Source organism: Sebastes umbrosus, chromosome 5 (assembly GCF_015220745.1).
Source record: "Sebastes umbrosus isolate fSebUmb1 chromosome 5, fSebUmb1.pri, whole genome shotgun sequence".
Lineage (NCBI taxonomy): Eukaryota > Metazoa > Chordata > Actinopteri > Perciformes > Sebastidae > Sebastes > Sebastes umbrosus.
The window spans coordinates 1,031,569-1,053,720 of record NC_051273.1 but is presented as its reverse complement, the minus strand read 5'-3'; the positions used below and the strand labels follow the sequence as shown (position 1 = coordinate 1,053,720).

The following is a 22,152-nucleotide window of genomic DNA, read 5'->3' as shown; positions in this document are numbered from 1 at the left end:
CCCCTAAAAATGTCTTATTCAGTGTTTCGTTGTACATAGCGCCACCCTCTCGTGTCACTTCTGGTAGCAAAAAACCAAGATGGTGACGACCAATAACCAAGATGGTGTAACAGTTTGGGTCCGTGTGTGATGGTTGAGGTAGCTTGGAGAAACTCACAGCCACACTAGTATGGGGGTTTCCACAATATTCGTTGTTTATTGCTAACTTCATTAAGTAACACATCAACCTTATCAAGCCTGGTTGTACAGCTACTATTTTATCATACATGAACACAATAGAAACCACACGAAACCTAACCATCACACTTGAGTTGAGGGGCGAGAAGGCAAAGGAGAACATTTATCCATCCGTAGCAGATGCGTTGCTCAACTTACTCTGTAAACACAATGCGTTGTCTGATGACGTTGCTTCCCTTGTATCTAAGCAACACAATATGCCTTCAAAGTACAAAGTACAAAACAGTTAGTTTCAGGTGATTATACACCAATGAAAACACAGTTATTATAATATTACATGCTATTAAATGCTGCACACTGTTCCTTTAAAAGAGTTTGAAACCAGCAACCCTTCATGATGACTGGATGAACTTGTTCTGGGCCCTGGGGCTGCTGAGGGCTGCTGAGGGCCCCCATCAGGTTGATCCACTGATGACATGAAAATGTTAATTACTGCAGCTTTTAAAGTGCAAAGCAATATGAACAGGAATGCCCCCTCCAGCTGTGGCCCCTGGTATCATTTCACCTTTCACACCTCACCACCACCACTAGGAAAAAACACCTTATTGCATCTTCCTCTTTCTCTTCTTTCTCCCCAAGTGCTCCACAGACAGACTCAGGAAATCCTTTGTCCCTCGAGACATCAAACTGTACAACACCTCTCTAGGGGGGGGGGACGACGACAAAGGAGGATGGTCTGCAGGACAGATAATAATGCACTATGCTCACTTTTAACAGTCTCTTCTGCACTATATTCACTTTTTTAATAGTCGTGTATCACAGCTGTTACCCTGCACTATATTCAATTTTAACAGTTTTCTTCTTCATCTCCTTGTATTTTTATATCTGGTATATGTTTTTGTACTTTGAACTTTGCACTACTAACTTTTTTACTGCCTTTTTACTAACATGTTTTGCACTATGGAACTGTGATGCTTAAAACTTGAATTTCCCTCAGGATCAATAAACTTACTATCTATCTACATATCTATCTATCTATCTATCTATCTATCTATCTTTTCTTGCACAAAGCTGGAGTTTTAACATCCAGGCTGCAGCTCAGAGTGTGTTTCCTGTTTTGAAAGCGAACTGTAGATTCATCAAAACCTGCTGACAGTGACTCAATAGGTTGGAATCAGCCGACTTAGATGCACCCAGCCAGCCAGCAGCCAGCCTGCATCCAGCCTGCAGCCAGCCAGCAGCCAGCCGGAGGACAGAGTGCAGCCAGCCTGCAGCGAGCCTGCAGACAGCCAGCAGCCAGCCTGCAGCCAGCCAGCAGCCAGCCGGAGGACAGAGTGCAGCCAGCCTGCAGCGAGCCTGCAGACAGCCAGCAGCCAGCCTGCACCCAGCCTGCATCCAGCCTGCAGCCAGCCAGCCTGCACCCAGCCTGCAGCCAGCCAGTCTACAGCCAGCCTGCAGCCAGCCTGCACCCAGCCTGCAGCCAGCCAGCCTGCACCCAGCCTGCAGCCAGCCTGCCTGCATCCAGCCTGCATCCAGCCTGCATCCAGCCTGCATCCAGCCTGCACCCAGCCTGCACCCAGCCTGCAGCCAGCCAGCCTGTAGCCAGCCAGCCTGCACCCAGCCTGCAGCCAGCCTGCCTGCATCCAGCCTGCATCCAGCCTGCATCCAGCCTGCAGCCAGCCTGCATCCAGCCTGCCTGCATCCAGCCTGCAGCCAGCCTGCAGCCAGCCTGCCTGCATCCAGCCTGCATCCTGCCTGCATCCAGCCTGCATCCAGCCTGCAGCCAGAGTGCGTGTCTCGGTCTCCTCCACAGGGCAGCGCAGTCTCTCTCCGGAGCCGCTTCACTTCCTGCAGCTTCCTGCAGTGTCTCTTTAAAAGGTTGAACTCTCGTCTCTCTGAGAGCTCTGGATTGTTTCCCCCTCTCTGCTCAGCTCTGCTCTGCTGTGTGTGTACTGACTGTACCAGAGACTGTAGCAGTGACATGGCACAGAGACGCTGAGCCCGTCAGCATCCATCCTGCACCATGGCTGCTCTCCGACGGCCGGCTGCTCCGGCTCCGGCGGCTCTCAGCGGGCTGGACTCGCTCTTCGTGCCCGCCTGCAGGCTCCTGATGCCCGCCTGGATGCTGCTGAGCGCCGCGGCGGGTCTGCAGGCGGAGGACGGAGGAGGAGGAGGAATAGAAGAACTGGCCACCGAGAAGGAGGCTGAGGAAAGTCACCGACAGGACAGCGTTAATTTACTGACATTCATCTTACTGCTGACCTTAACGATTCTCACCATCTGGCTCTTCAAGCACCGGCGGGTCCGTTTCCTCCACGAGACCGGACTGGCCATGATCTACGGTGAGTTATGGTGAAACACGCACATAAAGAATGCACGCACGCACACATTCACTACCAGCCTCCACCACCTCCTCCTGCAGGGTTTGCATGATTCAGCCTGGTTCTGCTGTTACAGACACAGACAGATAAAGATGGTTTCAGACTGAGCAGATGTCTCCTGGTGGTCTGGCCTGCTGCTGGCTTCTAGAAGCTGCTGTCCTCTTGTCCTCTTGTCCTCTTGTCCTCTCCAGCAGGCTGCAGCTTTATCCCTCTCTGACACATCTGAAGACACTTATACAACATGTCTGTGCTGCAATAAACTACATTACAGCATTACCCTTTTTATTGATGTTATTATCATATAAAACATATCTTGTTGTTGAGTATCCTCCTGAAATACCTTATACAACCACTATGTTTTTATATTTTATATATTTCAAGCTCTCAAACTACTTAACAGGACAAAGAGGAAAAGAGGAGACACATGACAGAAAAAAATACATGTTTTGCAATAAACTACATTACAGCATTACTCTTTTATTATCTCATATTGATGTTATTATAATATAAAACATATCCTATACAGGTGTTGCGTATACTCCTGACATGCCTTATACAACCACTGATTTTTTAAATATTTTATATCTTTCAAACTACTTAACAGGACAAAGAGGAAAAGAGGAGACACATGACCGAAAAAAAGATTTTGCATAAGTAGTATGTACTCATCCTCTTTAATCAGCTGTTCAAAGAGTCAATAAAGAATATTTAACCAACATTATCATGCATCTTAAAGGAGCAGTGTGCAACATTTAAGGGGGATTTATTTATTTTTTTGGCTGACGCCATCTTGGTGTCTTGCAACCGGAAGTGACACTAGAGGGTGGAGCTAAGTGCAACCAAACGCTGTGGGGTGTGTGGTTAAAGTGCGTCATGTTGGAGTTGTTGTTGTGGAGTATCCTCCTGAAATGACTTGTACTACCACTGTTTTTCAGTTTTTAATATGTGATACAACATCTTTCAAGCTTTCAAAGTACTTAACAGGACAATGAGGAAAAACATATAGATATCTATAACATATATGCTTTACAGTTGTTGAGTATCCTCCTGACATGCCTTATACAACCACTGATTTTTTAAAATATTGTATATCTTTCAAACTACTTAACAGGACAAAGAGGAAAAGAGGAGACACATGGCAGAAAAAAAGATTTTGCATATGCTGCATGTTTTGCATAAGTCTTCTATGTACTCATCCTCCTCTTTAATCAGCTGTTCAAAGAGTCAATAAAGAATATTTAACCACCATCATGCATCTTAAAGGAGCAGTGTGCAACTTTTAAATGGATTTTTTAGCAGAAATGGAATATAATATTCACAGAGAGAGACTTTCATGTTTTTACGTTATCTACCGTGGTACCTATAGACTGTATATAACAGGTGGACGTAGTCGCAGTGACGTCACCATCTTGGTTTTTGGTTGTTGCCATCTGTTTTTTTTTTGCAACCGGAAGTGACACTAGAGGGTGGAGCTAAGTACAACCGAACGCTGTGGGGTGTGTGGTTAAAGTCCGCCATGTTGGAGTTGTTGTTGTAGAGTATCGTCCTGAAATGACTTATACAACCACAGATTTTTTTGTTTTTAATATTTGATATCTTTTAAGCTAACAAAGTACTTAACAGGAAAAGAGGAGACACATGACAGAAAGATATATGTTTTACATATGTTGTAAGTTCTCACCTGCCACATTAACTATCTGTTCAAAGTGCAGTCAATACAATAATATATGACCAACATCATCATGCACCTTAAAGAGGAACACCACCTACATGACCTACTCTCTCTAGTAAGTGTGCATACTAATACCCATACTATCTACTATTCAGAATGTCAGAAAAGATTTAGTACGTCCCAATACACAGTTTGTCAAATGCAGTATTCCAAAAATACCAGGATGTCCTACTACATCCGATTGTATTCTGCAGTATGAAAGCCAGCATGCTTTTCTGGCTCTTCTGACCCACAATCCTCTGATTAGTGGTTATATGAGCAAGAGGGTCAAAGGTCAAGGCGCCTGTTATGACCACGAAGTATGTCCCAGTTGTGTGCAACAGCACGTACTTTGTAAAGACATCTGCAGTACAGTAAGTAGTAAAAAGTATAAGTATGAGCTTTGGTCTCAAACTTGTGACGTCATCAAGTATAAACTCTGGAGCTCCGTAGACGAAGGCTGCGTTCAAAACTGCATCACTACGCACTGAGTACTCAACATGTTTACTGAGCAGTGATTTACACGGTGACGTCCTGAGCGCGAATCCTTGCCGGATGGAGACGTGTATCCGTGGTAACCCGTGCCAACCTCACAGGACCAAAAACGATGGTTTCTGAGAATCATAAAGTCTGAACTAATTTAAAATATAAATGACACCTTTAGAAATAAAAATATTATTCTTACACTGAAGAGTTATTGACGCTACAGAGCTGTCTGCTATGAACGATGTCGTCGCTACCGCATTGCATTGTGGGATATTTATGCCGCCGTAGTGTTTGCATGCTGTAATAATTCTGTTTCTGTTTGGGACATCCACAGCAGAGATCAGTAGCAGCAGAAGGCTGAAATACAACAACAACAAAGTCTGTCTTTTATCATCTGACGTCATCATCCAGTAACATGACCACAGTCAGTGACCGCAATGCATTCTGGGTAATACTCAACTGAACTATTTCAGTCGTAACGTCTCAGAACACATTTAGTTTCTCCTCATAGCCGGTCAGAGTGACCTCCAGTCAGTCAGTGCTGCAGATGTCACTTATTAACCAGAGACGTCACATGATCAGGACAGTCTTTGATTTGTTTTTTAATGCTTAAAAAGTAAACTGTGTTTTTCTGCATTTGTAGTTTCAGTTGGCAGAAGGTCAAAAACAGAAACTGTCAGTAATATTACAGCTGTTTCCAGCGGTGGGAACATCATTTTAATCTTATGTGCACATGAATTATGTGTTATATGCATTAATAAACATTAGGGCTGGGACGATACACCTATCTCCTGATTCAATACTATCACGATACTTAGGTGCAATTCGATTAGTATTGCAATTTTTAAGTATTGCGATTCAATATTATGATTTATTGTGATTTTTATTACGTTTTTCAACACTAGACCATGAAGGGAAAAAGTTGAATCAAACACTTCTAGGGACTTTTAATTAAGAAAATCTCTAAATGAATGCAGTAAAAATGTTTGATTTTCAGCATGTATGTAGTCAGAGATGTCCTGAAGTCAAATATAACAGGATCATTGTCAGGAGTTATTTATTATCCAGCAACCCAAAGACCAAAGAATAAAGACATTTCCCTCACAGATTAGTGGGATTTTCTTTTTAATTCATAAGGGACATGTAATGTTTTATACTTCTGGTGAATATAATCCATCAATGTGATTTCCATAGATGTATTTTGTATATTCAGTTCCCTTTGTTAACACCTTATTTTGAAAAGCGGACGTAGTCCCACGTGTCTACTTCCTCTAACTTCTCCAAGGTGGTCTCTAGCTCTCCCGTCAGCTCCGTTCTCTTTATCCATCCATGGTCAGCTCCATCGGGGCCGTTTCAATGCAGAGAACAGACATGTCAGTATCTGGGTGCTCTACAGTCGTAGCGTCGGCCCATTTGACCACGGAGACGAGAGCGACGGCCGGCTCCACCGCCACGTTACCGCCATACCATAACGTTTCCTGTCCGTGACAGAGTTAGCATGCAGCTTTAGCTCTGCTCTGTCTAGCTCTGCTTTTCCTGTCAATGTGTGAAACCCAAAGTGTTTCCATCCTTTACTGGATGTGTAGTGTTTACCACGCTGGATTTAACATGTGAGGGTGCAGGTCGTATCCACGCTGACCCTCCGACGGTTTATACTTTCTGAGGTTTGTTTTGGTTGACGAATACGGAACGGATATGACGTCACGTTACTCAGACTAAAACAATAAAAGCGGTAACTTCCTTCTACCTCCACATAGACTCACATGAAGCAGATATATTGATTCTGGCATTAAAAACATCTATTTCAAAATCATGAATGTATTAAACTTAAACCTGATGCTTTTATTATGTTAGTGGATTCAGTTCGATCTGATGAAGTTATGACATCGTGTTAGAGCTCCCTGGTTGGACTATCACCGGTATAAAAGTGCTGCCAAGTAGAAACCTTGTCCCAATATTGATCTTCTGTATAAAGAGCAAACTCTGTGTTTTCAGAGTGGTTATTCAGTTAGTTATTGTGACAAATGAATGATTCAGAATCCATCAATTTAAAGGAGAAACATGATATTACAGGACGGACAGTTCCTTCCTAGTTCAAAAACATGAAACCTCCCACGAGCTGGAAAGAACCTAAAGTTTGTGAGCTATTTTGAGTTTATTTTGCAGGTGGTCGTCGTGTTTCTGTTGCAGAACCGTCACTATTTGTGTGTTTCTGTGTGTGTTTTATGTACGAGGTTAACCCAGAGAGTGAGTGCAGTGTTGGCAGCTCTGCTTTGCCTCGTCTCCTGCAGATAACTGCTGTCTGATCAGAGGATTTATGTCCTCTAACTGCCTCCTTCCTCTCTTCCTGGCTTCAGCTTCTGCTCTCCAGCTCCCCATTCCTCTTCCTTTGCTCTTGGTGTGTCACTGCTGTTTGATCCCGAGGGCTCGTAAAGCACCCGGAGAATGATCCGACGTTGAGTTATTGACTGGATGAGTCTTATTTTTGTGGCGTTTTAGGTTATTTTTTCTCCACATTCATTAGCTGAGGCTCTAACCATGAAAACACGTCTAAAATCTAACAACACAAAAGGCCACATGAGAGAATCTGAAGGCATTTCCAACACATGGTGATGCAGAAAATGATGTCTTCCATTCATTGTATAAGTGTTTGACAATTTATTTACATATAGATGAAAAAAAAAACACCTGCTAAGGCCGGACTAAATGAATAATAAAGAATGAGCTAGTAAATGTGAAACAACTGACTCCCCTGTTTAGACGACATGACTAATGTGATACCTGTCTATACTCTCAGGTGTACAGGTGACATAGCAACAGCAATATTTACAATTTATCACACAACATAGAGCACACCTTCGATGTGGTTGTGTCCTCTCACCTCTGCTGGTAGACTGTGTTAGCCATCAGGACATCGTACAATGATATAATGTGCAGATGATGCGGCTCTGACGGGCCTTTTAACCGACAATGAGACCAGTTAAAGAGCTCAGATTAACTCTGATTTTAAACATAAAGAAACGCTCATTGATTTCCCCTGTAATTATGAACGAAATAACAACCATTGAAAGTCTAGAGGGAACATTTTCTCACTCTTAACTCGTCAAATATCGCCGCTTGGTCAGCGCCCCCTCGGGATCAGAGTCCGACGCACGGGCTACCGCTCTTGCGTTACCTTTAGACGGACCGGGGAGGACGTGTCAATATACGCTCGTTACATGCATAGTGTCCTTTCAAAATAAACTTCCGTTTTCACAGGAAGTTAGGTTTAGGCAACACAACCACTTAGTTAGGGGTTAGGAAACGGGTCGTGGTTACCGTTAACTTCACTGACTAACGACTCACGGGACTCACGATACTAACGAGTCACGTGACTAAAGACTGACGTCGAACCAAATGGAATGTTCGGTTGTACTCCACCTTCTCATGTCACTTCCGGTTGTAAAAAAACGAGATGCCGAAAATGCCGAACTCAAGGCTTCAAAAATGTAGTCCACAAACTAGTGGGTGACATCACGATGACTGTCCACTTCTTATACGGTCTATAAGGACACCATGAGTTTAGCTCACTAGACAACCCAGTATCAGTCTCATCATCCAGTATGTCCACCAGACACGTTTTGCGTTGTCGAGGCGTGAATAGTACACATGTATGAAGGTGCTGTGAGAGCAAGGGGCAACAAAACCACTCACAAAATCATCACACCTTAAAATAAGTACGTAAACTAAGTACAATACGTAAAACCACATAACATAGGTATGGAAAAGACGTCACAAACGGAACTTACAAAACGAAACGGTCACGAACACCTCCTGTGTTTGTTGGACCCGTCCACCATCAGCAGTCTCTCACTCTTTATTCTACGTCTCTACCTCTGAGCGTAGCGTATTCACACTGATGCGTTTACACTGCAGTCAGTACAGACCTCACGGCGTTAGGGTGACCAGATCCCAACAAATCAAACGTGGGACAAAGAGTATGTTTGTGTGGGACAACGTGGGACACGTTACCCAGGCTGAGAGGTCGTCTTTAATGTTGATATTATAATGTCTATCTGACTTTAAACATTTCTACTCTGCCCCTTATACTGTCACATCTCTATGCTTTAATGCATCCACAGATCGGCACGTCTCGATGTCTTGTGAGACTCACATGAACTTGTATTCGCCCTGCGTGTGAAATTGAAAAATAACTGACATAAACTCTGAGAATGTCCTTCCACCGGCTTATAAATACTTACTATAAGTAGTTTCACAGTCTTTGTTGTAGCTGCTCTTCCTTTTCTTTGTGGTCGTTTCCATCATATTCCTCCTAAATCTGCAGAGCTTGTGATGTTGCGGTGACATCGCAATTTTCCCCGTCGGGCGTAGCGTAGCGAAGACGGTGAAAGGTTACCCTGAACTTGCCCCACGTGTGCTCAGTTTGAGCGCCGTGATGACAGAATAGAAAAGAATAGAATAGAATGCACTTGCACTTGAGGTGTATATTGCATCAAGGATATACTGCACAGATAGAGAGAGGTATTCACATTCAGCCTTCCCTGCTTTCTTCACAGCCGTTGGATAAAAGCTAGATTTTAAAAAAGCGTCTGTCCTGCAGCGGTTCAACTTTAGAAAATTAGAGAGAATGGAAATGTGGGACGTCGTCTCAATATGTGGGACGTCGTCGGACGTGGGGACAAGAAGGGATAAAAACGCTGTGCAGTCCCTCGTAAAGTGGGACACCTGGTCACCCTACATGGCGTACACACATGACACGCCTAAAGCAATAACGGCGTTCTTGTTGCATGTTTTTACCGTGCACATTATCGTGTCATTCTTTAGCCTTTTTGTGCGTCTTGGCTGCACCAGATTATAGCAGATCCACCGCACCCACGAAGGCCTGAATATGCACTTTCATCCTCAGGATGAAGGTATAGCGTGCAGAGGATACAGACTAAGAGAGGCATCACATCAGCATCCTAAAAGAGGCTTTTTTAAGATGCTTATGTTATATATTATGTGATGTCTTGTTGTTGTTCTTTTATGCTCTTTGTGTAAATCAGATTCCCCTCGTGGGGGTAAAGAAGGTTTCATTCGTCGTTCTTCTCTCTTCAGGTCTGCTGGTAGGTGTGATCCTGCGGTACGGCATCCCCGCCACCAGCTACCACAACAAGACGCCTCCGAGCTGCTCGCTGAAGGAAGGACCCGTCAGCACCCTGCTGCTCAACGTCAGCGGCAAGTTCTTTGAGTACACGCTGAAAGGAGAGATCAACTCCAGAGAGATTCACAATGTGGAGCAGAACGACATGCTGCGCAAGGTAACGGTCACAAACGGGAACGTCAACTCTTCACGGCTGATTCTACCAGATTTAACTCTTTATTCTCTCGTCTTCTCCAGGTGACCTTTGACCCTGAAGTATTCTTCAACATACTGCTGCCTCCTATTATTTTCCACGCTGGCTACAGTCTGAAGAAGGTGAGAAGCTTGTAAAAATGCATGCACGGTAACGTGAGATGTTGTTGTTGGAGGTGCAGGTGGAGACATCTGCTGCCACAAACTGCTGTCTCATTGGCCAGACTGAGAGTGAATCTAGTTTCTGAGGGGAAGTCCACAGCAGATGTCTTTCGTTTCCTCTCCAACGGCTGACGCTGACAATACGAGCAGCTTCTTCTGCTTTCGATTGTTGTTGGAGAAACAGATTTGTTGTGTTTGGGGAAGCCTTCGGATGTCTCAGTGCTTTCCATTATTAATCCATCACCATGTTTACAGTCTCAAACTACAGCAGGTGGTGCTTTATATGCATGTAAGAGAACTGTGGGTGCTTTAGTGCTCTGACCTTGAAATAATGGAGAGTGAAATGTGTTTAAACAGCTGCTGACATCTGATCTGTGTTCTTATACGGCGGTAGATGATATCGAGGATGAATGAGGGGAAGTGGCCTTGTGCTTTGCTGCTGTGAAGAGCATCTTATACGGGTCTGACCGTGAGTTAGAGTCAAGTATTAATTCATTTAGCCCCTCGGTATTGTAGTGTTGGTCGGTTGTAATTTGCTCTTTACCTCGCACAGCAGCTGGATTCTCACGATATCACAAGATCATGCGAGAATCAGAGGATCACATATCACACAATAATCCATCTTGTCAGGCTTCAAGTGATGCGTTTGTGTCCAACAACCCAGACAACAGACCAATCAGCGTCCTGTGAGGAGCTGCTGGCAGCTATAGACGTGGCTTAGGTGTATGTGACGACACGGAGAGGAGACTGTTGGTTCACATAGAACATAAATACAACTAGAGCAGTAAAACAACATTAGACAAAATGAAAACATCACAATATACAATCACCGGCCACTTTATTAGGCACACCTGTTCCATTGCTTGTTAACACAAATAGCTAATCAGCCAATCACATGGCAGCAGCTCAATGCATTACGTCATCTAGACGTGGTGAAGACGACTTGCTGAAGTTCAAACCGAGCATCAGAATGGGGAAGAAAGGGGATTTAAGTGACTTTGAACGTGGCATGGTTGTTGGTGCCAGACGGGCTGGTCTGAGTATTAAACTGCTGATCTACTGGGATTTTCACGCACAACCATCTCTAGGGTTTACAGAGAATGGTCCCAACAAGAGAACATATCCAGTGAGCGGCAGTTGTGTGGACGGAAATGCCTTGTTGAGGTCAGAGGTCAGAGGTCAGAGGAGAATGGGCAGAGTGGTTGGAGATGATAGAAAGGCAACGGTAACTCAAATAACCACTCGTTACAACCAAGGTATGCAGAATAGCATCTCTGAACGCACAACACGTCCAACCTTGAAGCAGATGAAGACCACCCGGTACTAGCAAGGTGTACCTAATAAAGTGGCCGGTGAGTGTATAAGAGGGGGTGAAACCATTTAATACCTTAAAAACAAACATCAGGATTTTAAACTAGTTTTAAATGTAGCTAACAGGCAGCCAGTGTAGGGAGGCAAGAATGGGAGTAACGTGTTCCCTCTCTTCTGACCTTATCTAAACTCTTGCTGCTAAACTGAATTAGTTGCAGACGGAATAAATAGGACCGGGTGATACCAAAATATAATGAGTTGCAATCAAGGTGGGAGGATATGAAGGCATGGATCATTGATCTGAGTTTGGAGATGACGTGGAGGTGCATGAAGCGTAATGGTACGACCTGATTGATTTGTTGTCAAACATCAACCCTGAATTGAATATGGCTTTTTGCATGTGGTTTAACAGAGGAGGCCAACTGACCAAGATGAGGAGAGGATTTAATCTGCATACTGAATGGTTTGAATACACTTTACTGAATATAATGTACTGTAGGAGCTGCAGCTAATGATTAGTGTCATTATAGATTAATCTATTAGTCTTTAAAATATCAAAAAAATAAGGCCCATCACAAACTGTCAAAGCCAAAGATGACATCACTTCGCTTGTTTTGTCCGACCAACAGTCACAAACCTGAAGGTGTTCAGTTAACAGATGCATAATAAGACAGTTAATAATCTCTGTGACAGTTTATATCGGCTTTTCTGTTTTACTAGTTAAATTGTGATATAAGATGGAATTTGCTGAGTCAAAGAAGCGTCTCCAGGAAAGAGGAAACAGGACGTCCCGTTAGCTGAGCTCAGTGTTAACGGCTTCAGGGAGAGACTCTGATCGTTGGATGTTAGATCTTGAATGTGCAAATGTTGACATAATCAGATGAGTGAGTCGTCTAACCGACAGAAGAGCTCTGATGTAAATCCTGCAGTTTTATTTCTTCATTTCTGTTTGAGTCTTTTATTTTGCAGACATCCCTCCTGACAGAGGAGACGGAACATCTCTTTGAGAAATCAGCAGTTTAGTTTCTTAGATCCTCCGACGTGATCCGCAGAGATCACGTCTGTGTTGCGCCGCTTGTTTGTTTCATAACCAGTTAAACAGCTGAATCTGTGTTTGTGTTTCAGTCTGGTTTGACAGGGAGTTACTCATCCTTTAGGTGTTTTCTTAATGGAAGGTTAAATTAGTTCACTGTGTTACACCTTTTTTAAACCGGTTTATTGTTTTTACAACCTGAACATATCACAACATCAGTTTAGCTTGTAACATTTGTAATGAATCCTTAAACACCGCTCACACCCACGTCCACTTCAATCACACAGGAAGTGTGACACAATAGGGACAACAATGTAATAAAGATACTATAATAATCATAATAACACACAGGTGATAATGACCGTAGTAACAATCCACTAAAGCAACAGCAGCAAGACTATAACCTAAAGATCTTATTGATAACATGTTTATGTAGATAAATATAAAAAAAATACTTCCACAGAGCTTTTAGAAAGGTGTCGAATAAAAGTATGTCTTTTCCTGAAAAATAAATAAATAATAATAATTAAATAAATAAATATAAATATATATATTTACATTTATAAATATATATATACATATCATGTATATATATATATATATTTATTTTTTTTTTCAGGAAAATACATACTTTTATTCGGCACCTTTCTAAAAGCTCTGTGGAAGTATTTTTTTTAAATATTTATCTATATTTATCTACATATATTTATCTACATAAACATATATATATACAGATGTAGGCAAAATTGTTGGTACTCTTCCGTTAAAGAAAGAAAACCCCACAATGGTCACTGAAATAACTTGAAACTGACAAAAGTAATAATAAATAAAAATTTACTGAAAATGAACTAATGAAAATCAGACATTGCTTTTGAATTGTGGTTCAACAGAATCATTTTAAAAAACAAACTGATGAAACTGGCCAGGACAAAAATGATGGTACCCCTAGAAAAGATGTAAAATAATGTGACCATAGGGACATATTAAACTAAGGTGTGTCCTGTAAATAGCATCACAGGTGTCTTCAAACTTGTAATCAGTCAGTCTGCCTATTTAAAGGGTGAAAAGTAGTCACTGTGCTGTTTGGCATCATGGTGTGTACCACACTGAACATGGACCACAGAAAGCTAAGGAGAGAGTTGTCTCAGGAGATCAGAAAGAACATTATAGACCTTCATGTTAAAGGTAAAGGCTATAAGACCATCTCCAAGCAGCCTGATGTTCCTGTGACTACAGCTGCACATATTATTCAGAAGTTTAAGGTCCATGGGACTGTAGCCAACCTCCCTGGACGTGGCCGCAAGAGGAAAATTGATGACATATTGAAGAGACGGATAATACGAATGGTAACCAAAGAGCCCAGAACAACTTCCAAAGAGATTAGAGGTGAACTCCAAGGTCAAGGTACATCAGTGTCAGATCGCACCATCCGTCACTGTTTGAGCCAAAGTGGACTTAATGGAAGACGACCGAGGAGGACACCAAATCATAAAAAAGCGAGACTGGAATTTTCCAAAATGCATATTGACAAGCCACAAAGCTTCTGGGAGAATGTCCTTTGGACAGATGAGACAAAACTGGAGCTTTTTGGCAAGTCACATCAGCTCTATGTTCACAGACGCAAAAATGAAGCATCCAAAGAAAAGAACACTGTACCTAATGTGAAACATGGAGGAGGCTCGGTTATGTTATGGGGCTGCTTTGTTGCATCTGGCACAGGGTGTCTTGAATCTGTGCAGGGTGCAATGAAATCTCAAGACTATCAAGGCATTCTGGAGTGAAATGTGCTGCCCAGTGTCAGAAAGCTTGGTCTCAGTCGCAGGTCATGGGTCCTCAAACAGGATAATGACCCAAAACACAGCTAAAAACACCCAAGAATGGCTAAGAACTAAACATTGGACTATTCTGAAGTGGCCTTCTATGAGCCCTGATCTAAATCCTATTGAACATCTGTGGAAGGAGCTGAAACATGCAGTCTGGAGAAGGCACCCTTCAAACCTGAGACAGCTGGAGCAGTTTGCTCACGAGGAGTGGGCCAACATACCTGTCAACAGGTGCAGAAGTCTCATTGAGAGTTACAGAAATCGCTTGTTTGCAGTGATTGCCTCAAAAGGTTGTGCAACTAAATATTAAGTTAAGAGTACCATCATTTTTGTCTAGGCCAGTTTCATTAGTTTGTTTTTTAAAATGATTCTGTTGAACCAAAATTCAAAAGCAATGTCTCATTTTCATTAGTTAATTTTCAGTGAATTTTTATTTATTATTACTTTTCTCAGTTTCAAGTTATTTCAGTGACCTTTGTGGGTTTTTCTTTCTTTAACGGAAGAGTACCAACAATTTTGCCTACGTCTGTAGCTATATATATATATATATATATATATATATATATATATATATATATATATATATATATATATATGTTATTTATTTTATGATTGGGAATTTCTGGCAGGTCCAAAATGATGAGCTTGATTCCTCAATGACAGCCCCCTCATTTGCATAATGAGGTAGATATGCATAAAGAAATGTGTAAAGAAAAGGATACAGAAATAAATAATTTTGGGGGAAATAAATAAGGGGTGAAATGCAAAGGGAAAATTGTGCAGAAATAAATAGATGAATAAAATGCATATATACATAAATATATACATTTAAAAATAAATATAAGATAAATTAAAAAATAAGTTAATAAATAAATAAATAAATGCAAAAATGAATGAATAAAAAAATTAAAAAAAAAAAATAAATAATTAAAAACATTATAGAAATTAATAAATAAAATGGAAAATTTACAGAATAGTAAATAAATAAGGGAATAAATAAATAAATAAATAAGCAAATTATAACAGGAATATCAATTTATGTCACATATCAATTAATTAATGGCTATGTTTTTTTAGTTTTTTTTATCGAGTCATTTATTTATTCATTTATTTTTTATTTTGGCAGGTTCTGTCTTATATAGAATTCTTGTGAAGTAAATGGAACGGGGAGGGACAATGCGACATTTAGTGTCTCAGTGTTATCAATGTTATCAATAGCACTTTAAATAAAATACTAATATTGATTATAATAAGCATATCAGACAGTTACAATTAAATGATGCAGTGGAAACTTAAAAATATAATAATAATAATGATAATAATAAAATACTCATTTTCATAATAATAATAATAATAATAATAATAATAATAACAAATAGTAATAAATAATTAAAGTGACTGTTTGTAACTTCTTACACGTATAAATCACCCGGGTCGGTGTCCCTTGCGCGCTCGCATATGCGTGCTCGAGTGTGTCTCCGCTGTTCAGACTCAGACTCCAACACAAACTCCAGTGAAGCACCAAAACCTCTTGGTTGTATCTAGTGAAGCCCGTCTGTTAAACAGTGTTGGCCGCGGTCGGAGGACGCGGGGGAGACCGTAGCTTTGGTAACTCCAGGACCGGAGTCTCTGCTCCTCTGCTCCTCTGCTCCTCTGCCTGCCTTCACTCACACACCGCGCTCCTTCTCTCTCTCTCGCTCCACCTCTCACGTGCATGCTGCTCACTCCACACTGCAGAAGAGTTAGTTTAGCTCTGAGAATATCTAGTGAATGTACAGTGGACGTTTGTGCAGAAATAACTGCTGCAGCTCCTCCAGACCAACAGAGGTTTCCCGTGTCTTGTGAAGTGACGGGGCTCCGCGGAGAGAAACGTTATCGTCTCTGACCAAAACTCCGGCGTCTCCCCCGTTCCCTCCGGCCGCGGTCGGGAGGCTGAGGCGGGAAAAGCCAACACTAGGATCAGCATTGATTCATGGAGAGACCTTGGTCTGGTCAGCTAACATTACTGCCAAGCAGCTGAAATATAGAGTGATATTGTGCTTTTAGCTGACGTGTGTCTCCTCACTGTGTTGAGCGATGCTCCTTCATGTCTATGTAGAGCGAGCACAAGCGCCAGCAACAGGACGCTGACTTTAGTTGACTTAACGAATACAGATGAAGCTGTTAACAAGACATCTCTGATTCTTACAAACAGTCCCTTTAAGCCATCTAGTATGGGACGGGGCGTCCAGCCATCAAGGTAGTAAAAGCGATAATGTTATACATCCCTGCGTGCCACACCGAGCTGTTCCACTTTTGTTTAACTTGTACATAAAGTGTGATTAACCCTTTCCTTATCTTCCTTATTCTCCTTTCCCAGAGACACTTCTTCAGGAATCTGGGCTCCATCATAACTTACGCGTTTCTTGGCACTGCCATCTCGTGTTTTGTTATCGGGTGAGTGTCCACTTTCTGTTTATGAAACGTTATTGATCAGATCCTGCTGTTGTGAGCTCGGGTTACCTGCTGTTTGATCACTGTACCTTTATGTTTCTCCTCTCACCTGGATGTCCGTCTACAGGAATCTGATGTACGGCGTGGTCAAACTGATGCAAGCGATCGGACAGCTGACTGACAAGTTCTACTACACCGACTGCCTTTTCTTTGGTGCCATTATCTCGGCCACAGACCCAGGTACGTACGACACATGCTGACTCTATACTCTATATATATATATAAACTAAGATAATGTTTTTATCTGTGTGTGTGTAGTGACGGTGTTGGCCATCTTTAATGAGCTCCATGCAGACGGGGATCTCTACGCTCTGCTGTTTGGAGAAAGTGTAATGAATGACGCAGTGGCCATTGTGCTCTCCTCGTAAGTCAAATTCCTGCCTTATCAAACCTGCAGCACTTCACCTCCTTCTTCTACACCAGATAACGTCTCTCCCTGTGTGGTTTCTGAGCTCCGTTTCCCTCCTGATGTTGAAATTCAACACTGAAGTGTGAGACAAAGCAACACCGCTCTAGACAGACGGACGGACGGACGGCACTCTGCCTCCCTCTACTGGAAATATTACAAATCACCTACTATTATAGAAATTAATAAATAAATAAATAAAATGGAAAATTAAACAGAAAAGTAAATAAATAAGCAAATTATAACAGAAATATCAATTTATGTCACATATCGATTTATTAATGGCTATGTTTTTTTTGGCTTCCTATTTTTTGATCATTTTGTCTGAGTTAATGCATATGGCATACATTTATATAAACTATAATAAACTGTGTAGCCAAAACACAGACACTCAGTCTCTTAAGGACAAAAATGTCCCCAATGAAACCCATTAATACCATCGTTTTTGACACATTTTTTATGTAAACAAACTGACATTTAAAGGGTTAAATTCAGAAAATGAATGAATATTTGGTAGTTATGATCCGGGGCCAGTTGCATAAAAATAGACCTAGCCTTTGCTATAGACATTTAAATGTCCCTGTTGCATAAAGCTTCCCAATGAGTGACTACTGTAAGACTGACATAATAATAATAATAATAATAAGACTGAGATAGATAGTCGTGCAGTGTATTATGGGTGAAATAAGGAGAGAAAACATGGCAGATAGAACAGCAATACCACACCAAGTATAGGAGAAAATAACAGAAAAGGTCAACAGCATAAACTGTCATTAGAACTGTTAAAGATGTTCAGAAACAATTCAAGAATATGGTGCAAAAATCCCCAAAAATATATGGATAAACAGTTGAAATGGTTAATAATATATATTTGATGTGAATTTTTTGAAAATAAATATAAGATAAATAAAGAATTTGTGCAAAAATAAATAAATAAATACAAAAATTAATGAATAAAAAAAAAAAAGCAAAATAAATAAATAATTAAAAACATTATAGAAATTAATAAATAAATAAATAAAATGGAAAATATACAGAATAGTAAATAAATAAGGGAATTAATGAAGAAATAAATAAGCAAATTATAACAGAAATATAAATTTATGTCATATATCGATTAATTAATGGCTATGTTTTTTTAGGTTTTTTTTATCGAGTCATTTATTTATTCATTTATTTTTTATTTTGGCAGGTTCTGTCTTACATAGACTTCCTTAGAGGACATTTTTGTCCTCTAAGGACATCAGAGCAACTCCTTTAAAGTGAGGCACACGGATTAAAGAACAATTATTATATTCCATTTTATTATATAATATATTAATTATTATTATATTATTATTATTATTATTATATATATATTAGTATATATAATATAATATTATTATATTTTTAATTATTTTCTAAAAAGAGCCAAAGTTAGATGTGTCCTCAATAATAAGGAGGTGAATCCTTTCAAAACATAATCAGTAAATTTATGACAAATACTGAAAGTACCTGTCTCACCATGTGTGTTGTTTTGTGTATATTTCAGGTCTATTGTGGCGTACCAGCCCAGCGGAGCTAACACACACATGTTTGATGCTGCAGCCTTTTTCAAGTCGGTGGGGGTTTTCCTGGGTATCTTCAGCGGCTCCTTCGTGATGGGTGCCGCCACAGGAGTCGTCACCGCTCTCATATCCTCCTCTGAGTGAAAACACAAATAGAAAGTCTAATTTACAGATTGATTCTGGTTTCTTTTGACAATAGGTGCGTTATAGATATAGATTTTATTGTTATAGATCCTACAGCGTTGTGTCTTTAACTCGACTCCCACGTCACCAAGTTCACCAAGCTGCACTGTTTCCCGCTGCTGGAGACGGCGCTCTTCTTCCTCATGTCCTGGAGCACCTTCCTGCTCGCCGAAGCCTGCGGGTTCACAGGTGAGCCGCATCACGGCGCCGCTGTGGAGGAAGTGGTGGCAATTTAGGAAGTAGGCACTAGACAGCTGTGGTCAGGATGCTCAAAGAAGTCTGGATGTTCAACACATATCAGACTTTCGGAATCTGACATTTTTCACATCTTTGGGACATTTTTCACATATTTTTTGGATATTTTTCCAACATTTTTCACGTATTTCTTCAACATATTTCTGATTTATTTCACATATTTTTGTGCTCAATTTTCACTTTTTTATTTTTATTTATTCAGACATTTTTTACATTTTATTTTGGACATTTTTCATTTTTTAAAAACTTTTTTGGACATTTATTTGCATCTTTTTTGGAACATTTTTCAATTTTTTTTCAGGCATTTTTCAAACATTTATATTGTAAAGATTCTCAGTCGTCCAGGTCATGGAATATCTAGAAATGCAAACTCAAAAGTAACTCTACTTGCTTCAGATTCAGATTTATTTTGTATCCAGAAAGTGACAAAAAGTGAATGAACACCCGTCAATGGCACAACTTCTATTCAGCTATTCCATTATTGTTTTCACATTTTGTCATGTTTTGGACAGAACATTAAAGGGTTAACTTATAAGAGACAAATTAAGAAAAGAATGATATAAATTGAAGCAGCAGTGGCCGAGACATCCTTACTTTTTGTCCTCCATGCTCCAAAAACACTGGATCCTACATTTCCCACAATGCAACTCAGTTGCATCTCTCATTAGACTTACCTGCTTGTTAAATGTCCTCATCTTTTATGACAGTTATTCTTCTCTTCTGCCCCTTTAAAAAAGAAAATGTGGTCTTTCAAATGAAGCTTTAGACGTTAAATAAGATGATTCCAGATAAACTTGTTAATTTGATGATAATTCACATCTCGATGGAGTCTTTTAATTCCAGTTTGTTGATTATGATGAATAACGTCATTATGAGCAGTTTAAACTAAACCGTCCTCAGAGGACTGAATCTGTCTGTTGTGTGTATTTAAATGTGACGAGGATTTAAATACAGATTAAGCAGCAGATGAAATGAACAGATAATATAATCCACAGTAAACAGCAACATGAGGACTGAAAACAAGAATCTTTGGTTCTGATGTTTCTAAATAGGTGAATTATATCCCGCCCGTCCTGTGCGGTGCATTGAGGCTCATAAACGTGTGTGTTTTTGTCCCCCAGGCGTCGTGGCCGTGCTGTTCTGTGGCATCACTCAGGCTCACTACACCTACAACAACCTCTCAGCAGAGTCCACGACGCGCAGCAAGCAGGTAGCATCTGACCACTTCCTGCTCTACGATGCAGCCCCGGTTTACTGCGGACTGCTCTGAACCCCCCCGATAGTACGAACCGGGTGCCAGATGGCTCCTTGATCAGCCCGCTGTGACCTTAATCGGGGTTGTCCGAGGACATCCCTCCCAGACGGGGGTTCGGTCTTGAGGACAGGGTGCAGATTAACACGCAGACAACAAGCGACGTGACACATTTTGGAATCAGTGTTCCAAGTATTGTAGTTACGCAGCGTGAATATTACAACGGAGAGGTTAAATAAGAGACACCCCGGGCTGAAACAGCGTTTCATGCACTGATCAAATTAGAGATTTGCAGCTATTTAACTTCCATAACACATATTTATATATACTTATTTTACTACTTTGACTATTTGCGTCTGTAGATTTCCCCTAAATTCTCTTTTAAAGCAGTGCATTGTGGGAAGCTTTGTGAACCTGAACATCTCAACAGGCTCTGTCTGTGGAGTTTTATTCCTGCTTATGTTTCTAATATGATATTTTCCGTGCAGCTCTTCGAGGTGCTTCACTTCCTGGCGGAGAACTTCATCTTCTCCTACATGGGTTTGGCTCTGTTCACCTTCCAGAATCACATCTTCAGCCCCATCTTCATCATCGGGGCTTTCGTATCCTCTTTCTGTTTCCATTTGGGACTCGTAGAATAAAAATATCTCCACACCTGCAGAAGTGGGTCGTAGTTGATGACTTGGGAGGCGGCTGTGATGTCCCAGACGTTTCGTGCTATTTACGTCCAAACAGATAAAGATGTTTTACTTCACTATGTGATGTTTTACTTCACTACGACGCCTCGCTCTCTGATTCTCTCCAACATTTAACTGTTCAAAGACTTCTTAACCTTCCCGTCAGCTCTCCATATTCATCGGAAGAGCGTTCAACATCTACCCGCTGTCCTTCCTCCTCAACCTCGGCAGACGTCACAAGATAAAAGGGAACTTCCAGCACATGATGATGTTTGCAGGTATTGATCATTCCTCAGTAATCGATTAATCGACTGATCGTCGCAGCTTTAATGTGATTTGTTTTTTTGGAATGTGATTGTCTCTGCAGGTCTGCGTGGAGCGATGGCGTTCGCGTTGGCCATCCGGGACACGGCGACCTACGCCCGCCAGATGATGTTCACCACCACGCTGCTCATTGTTTTCTTCACCGTCTGGGTGTTCGGCGGTGGGACGACGCCGATGCTGTCCTGGCTGCACATCAGGTGACGTAACCATTTTGTTCTGTAGAAGAAAATCTGCTTCTCCTCTGCATTTATATATATATATATATATATATGATATGATATGATTATATTATATATATATATGTGTATATATATGATATGATATGATTATATTATATATATATGTGTATATATGTATATATATATATATATATATATATATATATATATATGATATGATATGATATGATATGATATGATTATATTATATATATATGTATATATATATGTACATATATATACATATATACACATATATATGTACATATATATATATATATATATACATGTACATATATATATGTACATATATATATATGTACACATTAAATGATTATATTATATATATATGTGTATATACACACATATATACACATA

General features: G+C 40.7%; 2 protein-coding genes across 3 annotated transcripts in view; both read left to right on the top strand.

Annotated features, from left to right (window-relative positions):
• Positions 1 to 1,364: 1,364 nt before the first annotated feature.
• On the top strand, positions 1,365 to 2,060 carry LOC119488459 (keratin-associated protein 10-1-like). Its single transcript, XM_037770157.1, has one exon. The coding sequence runs from the start codon at positions 1,365 to 1,367 to the stop codon at positions 2,058 to 2,060; it is 696 nt and encodes a 231-aa protein (XP_037626085.1).
• Positions 2,001 to 22,152, top strand: part of slc9a7 (solute carrier family 9 member 7) — a 39,754-nt gene continuing 19,602 nt past the window's right edge. The window contains exons 1-12 of one of the 2 annotated variants that reach the window (XM_037771060.1): positions 2,001 to 2,519; positions 9,853 to 10,055; positions 10,136 to 10,213; positions 16,779 to 16,855; positions 16,980 to 17,092; positions 17,171 to 17,276; positions 18,850 to 18,991; positions 19,132 to 19,237; positions 20,425 to 20,513; positions 21,044 to 21,157; positions 21,399 to 21,510; positions 21,600 to 21,753. In XM_037771060.1, the coding sequence (XP_037626988.1) occupies positions 2,201 to 2,519; positions 9,853 to 10,055; positions 10,136 to 10,213; positions 16,779 to 16,855; positions 16,980 to 17,092; positions 17,171 to 17,276; positions 18,850 to 18,991; positions 19,132 to 19,237; positions 20,425 to 20,513; positions 21,044 to 21,157; positions 21,399 to 21,510; positions 21,600 to 21,753 (1,613 nt within the window). In that variant the 5' untranslated portion in view covers positions 2,001 to 2,200. The remainder of the gene's footprint in view (positions 2,520 to 9,852; positions 10,056 to 10,135; positions 10,214 to 16,778; positions 16,856 to 16,979; positions 17,093 to 17,170; positions 17,277 to 18,849; positions 18,992 to 19,131; positions 19,238 to 20,424; positions 20,514 to 21,043; positions 21,158 to 21,398; positions 21,511 to 21,599; positions 21,754 to 22,152) is intronic. The other variant, XM_037771061.1, reaches the window with a different exon arrangement.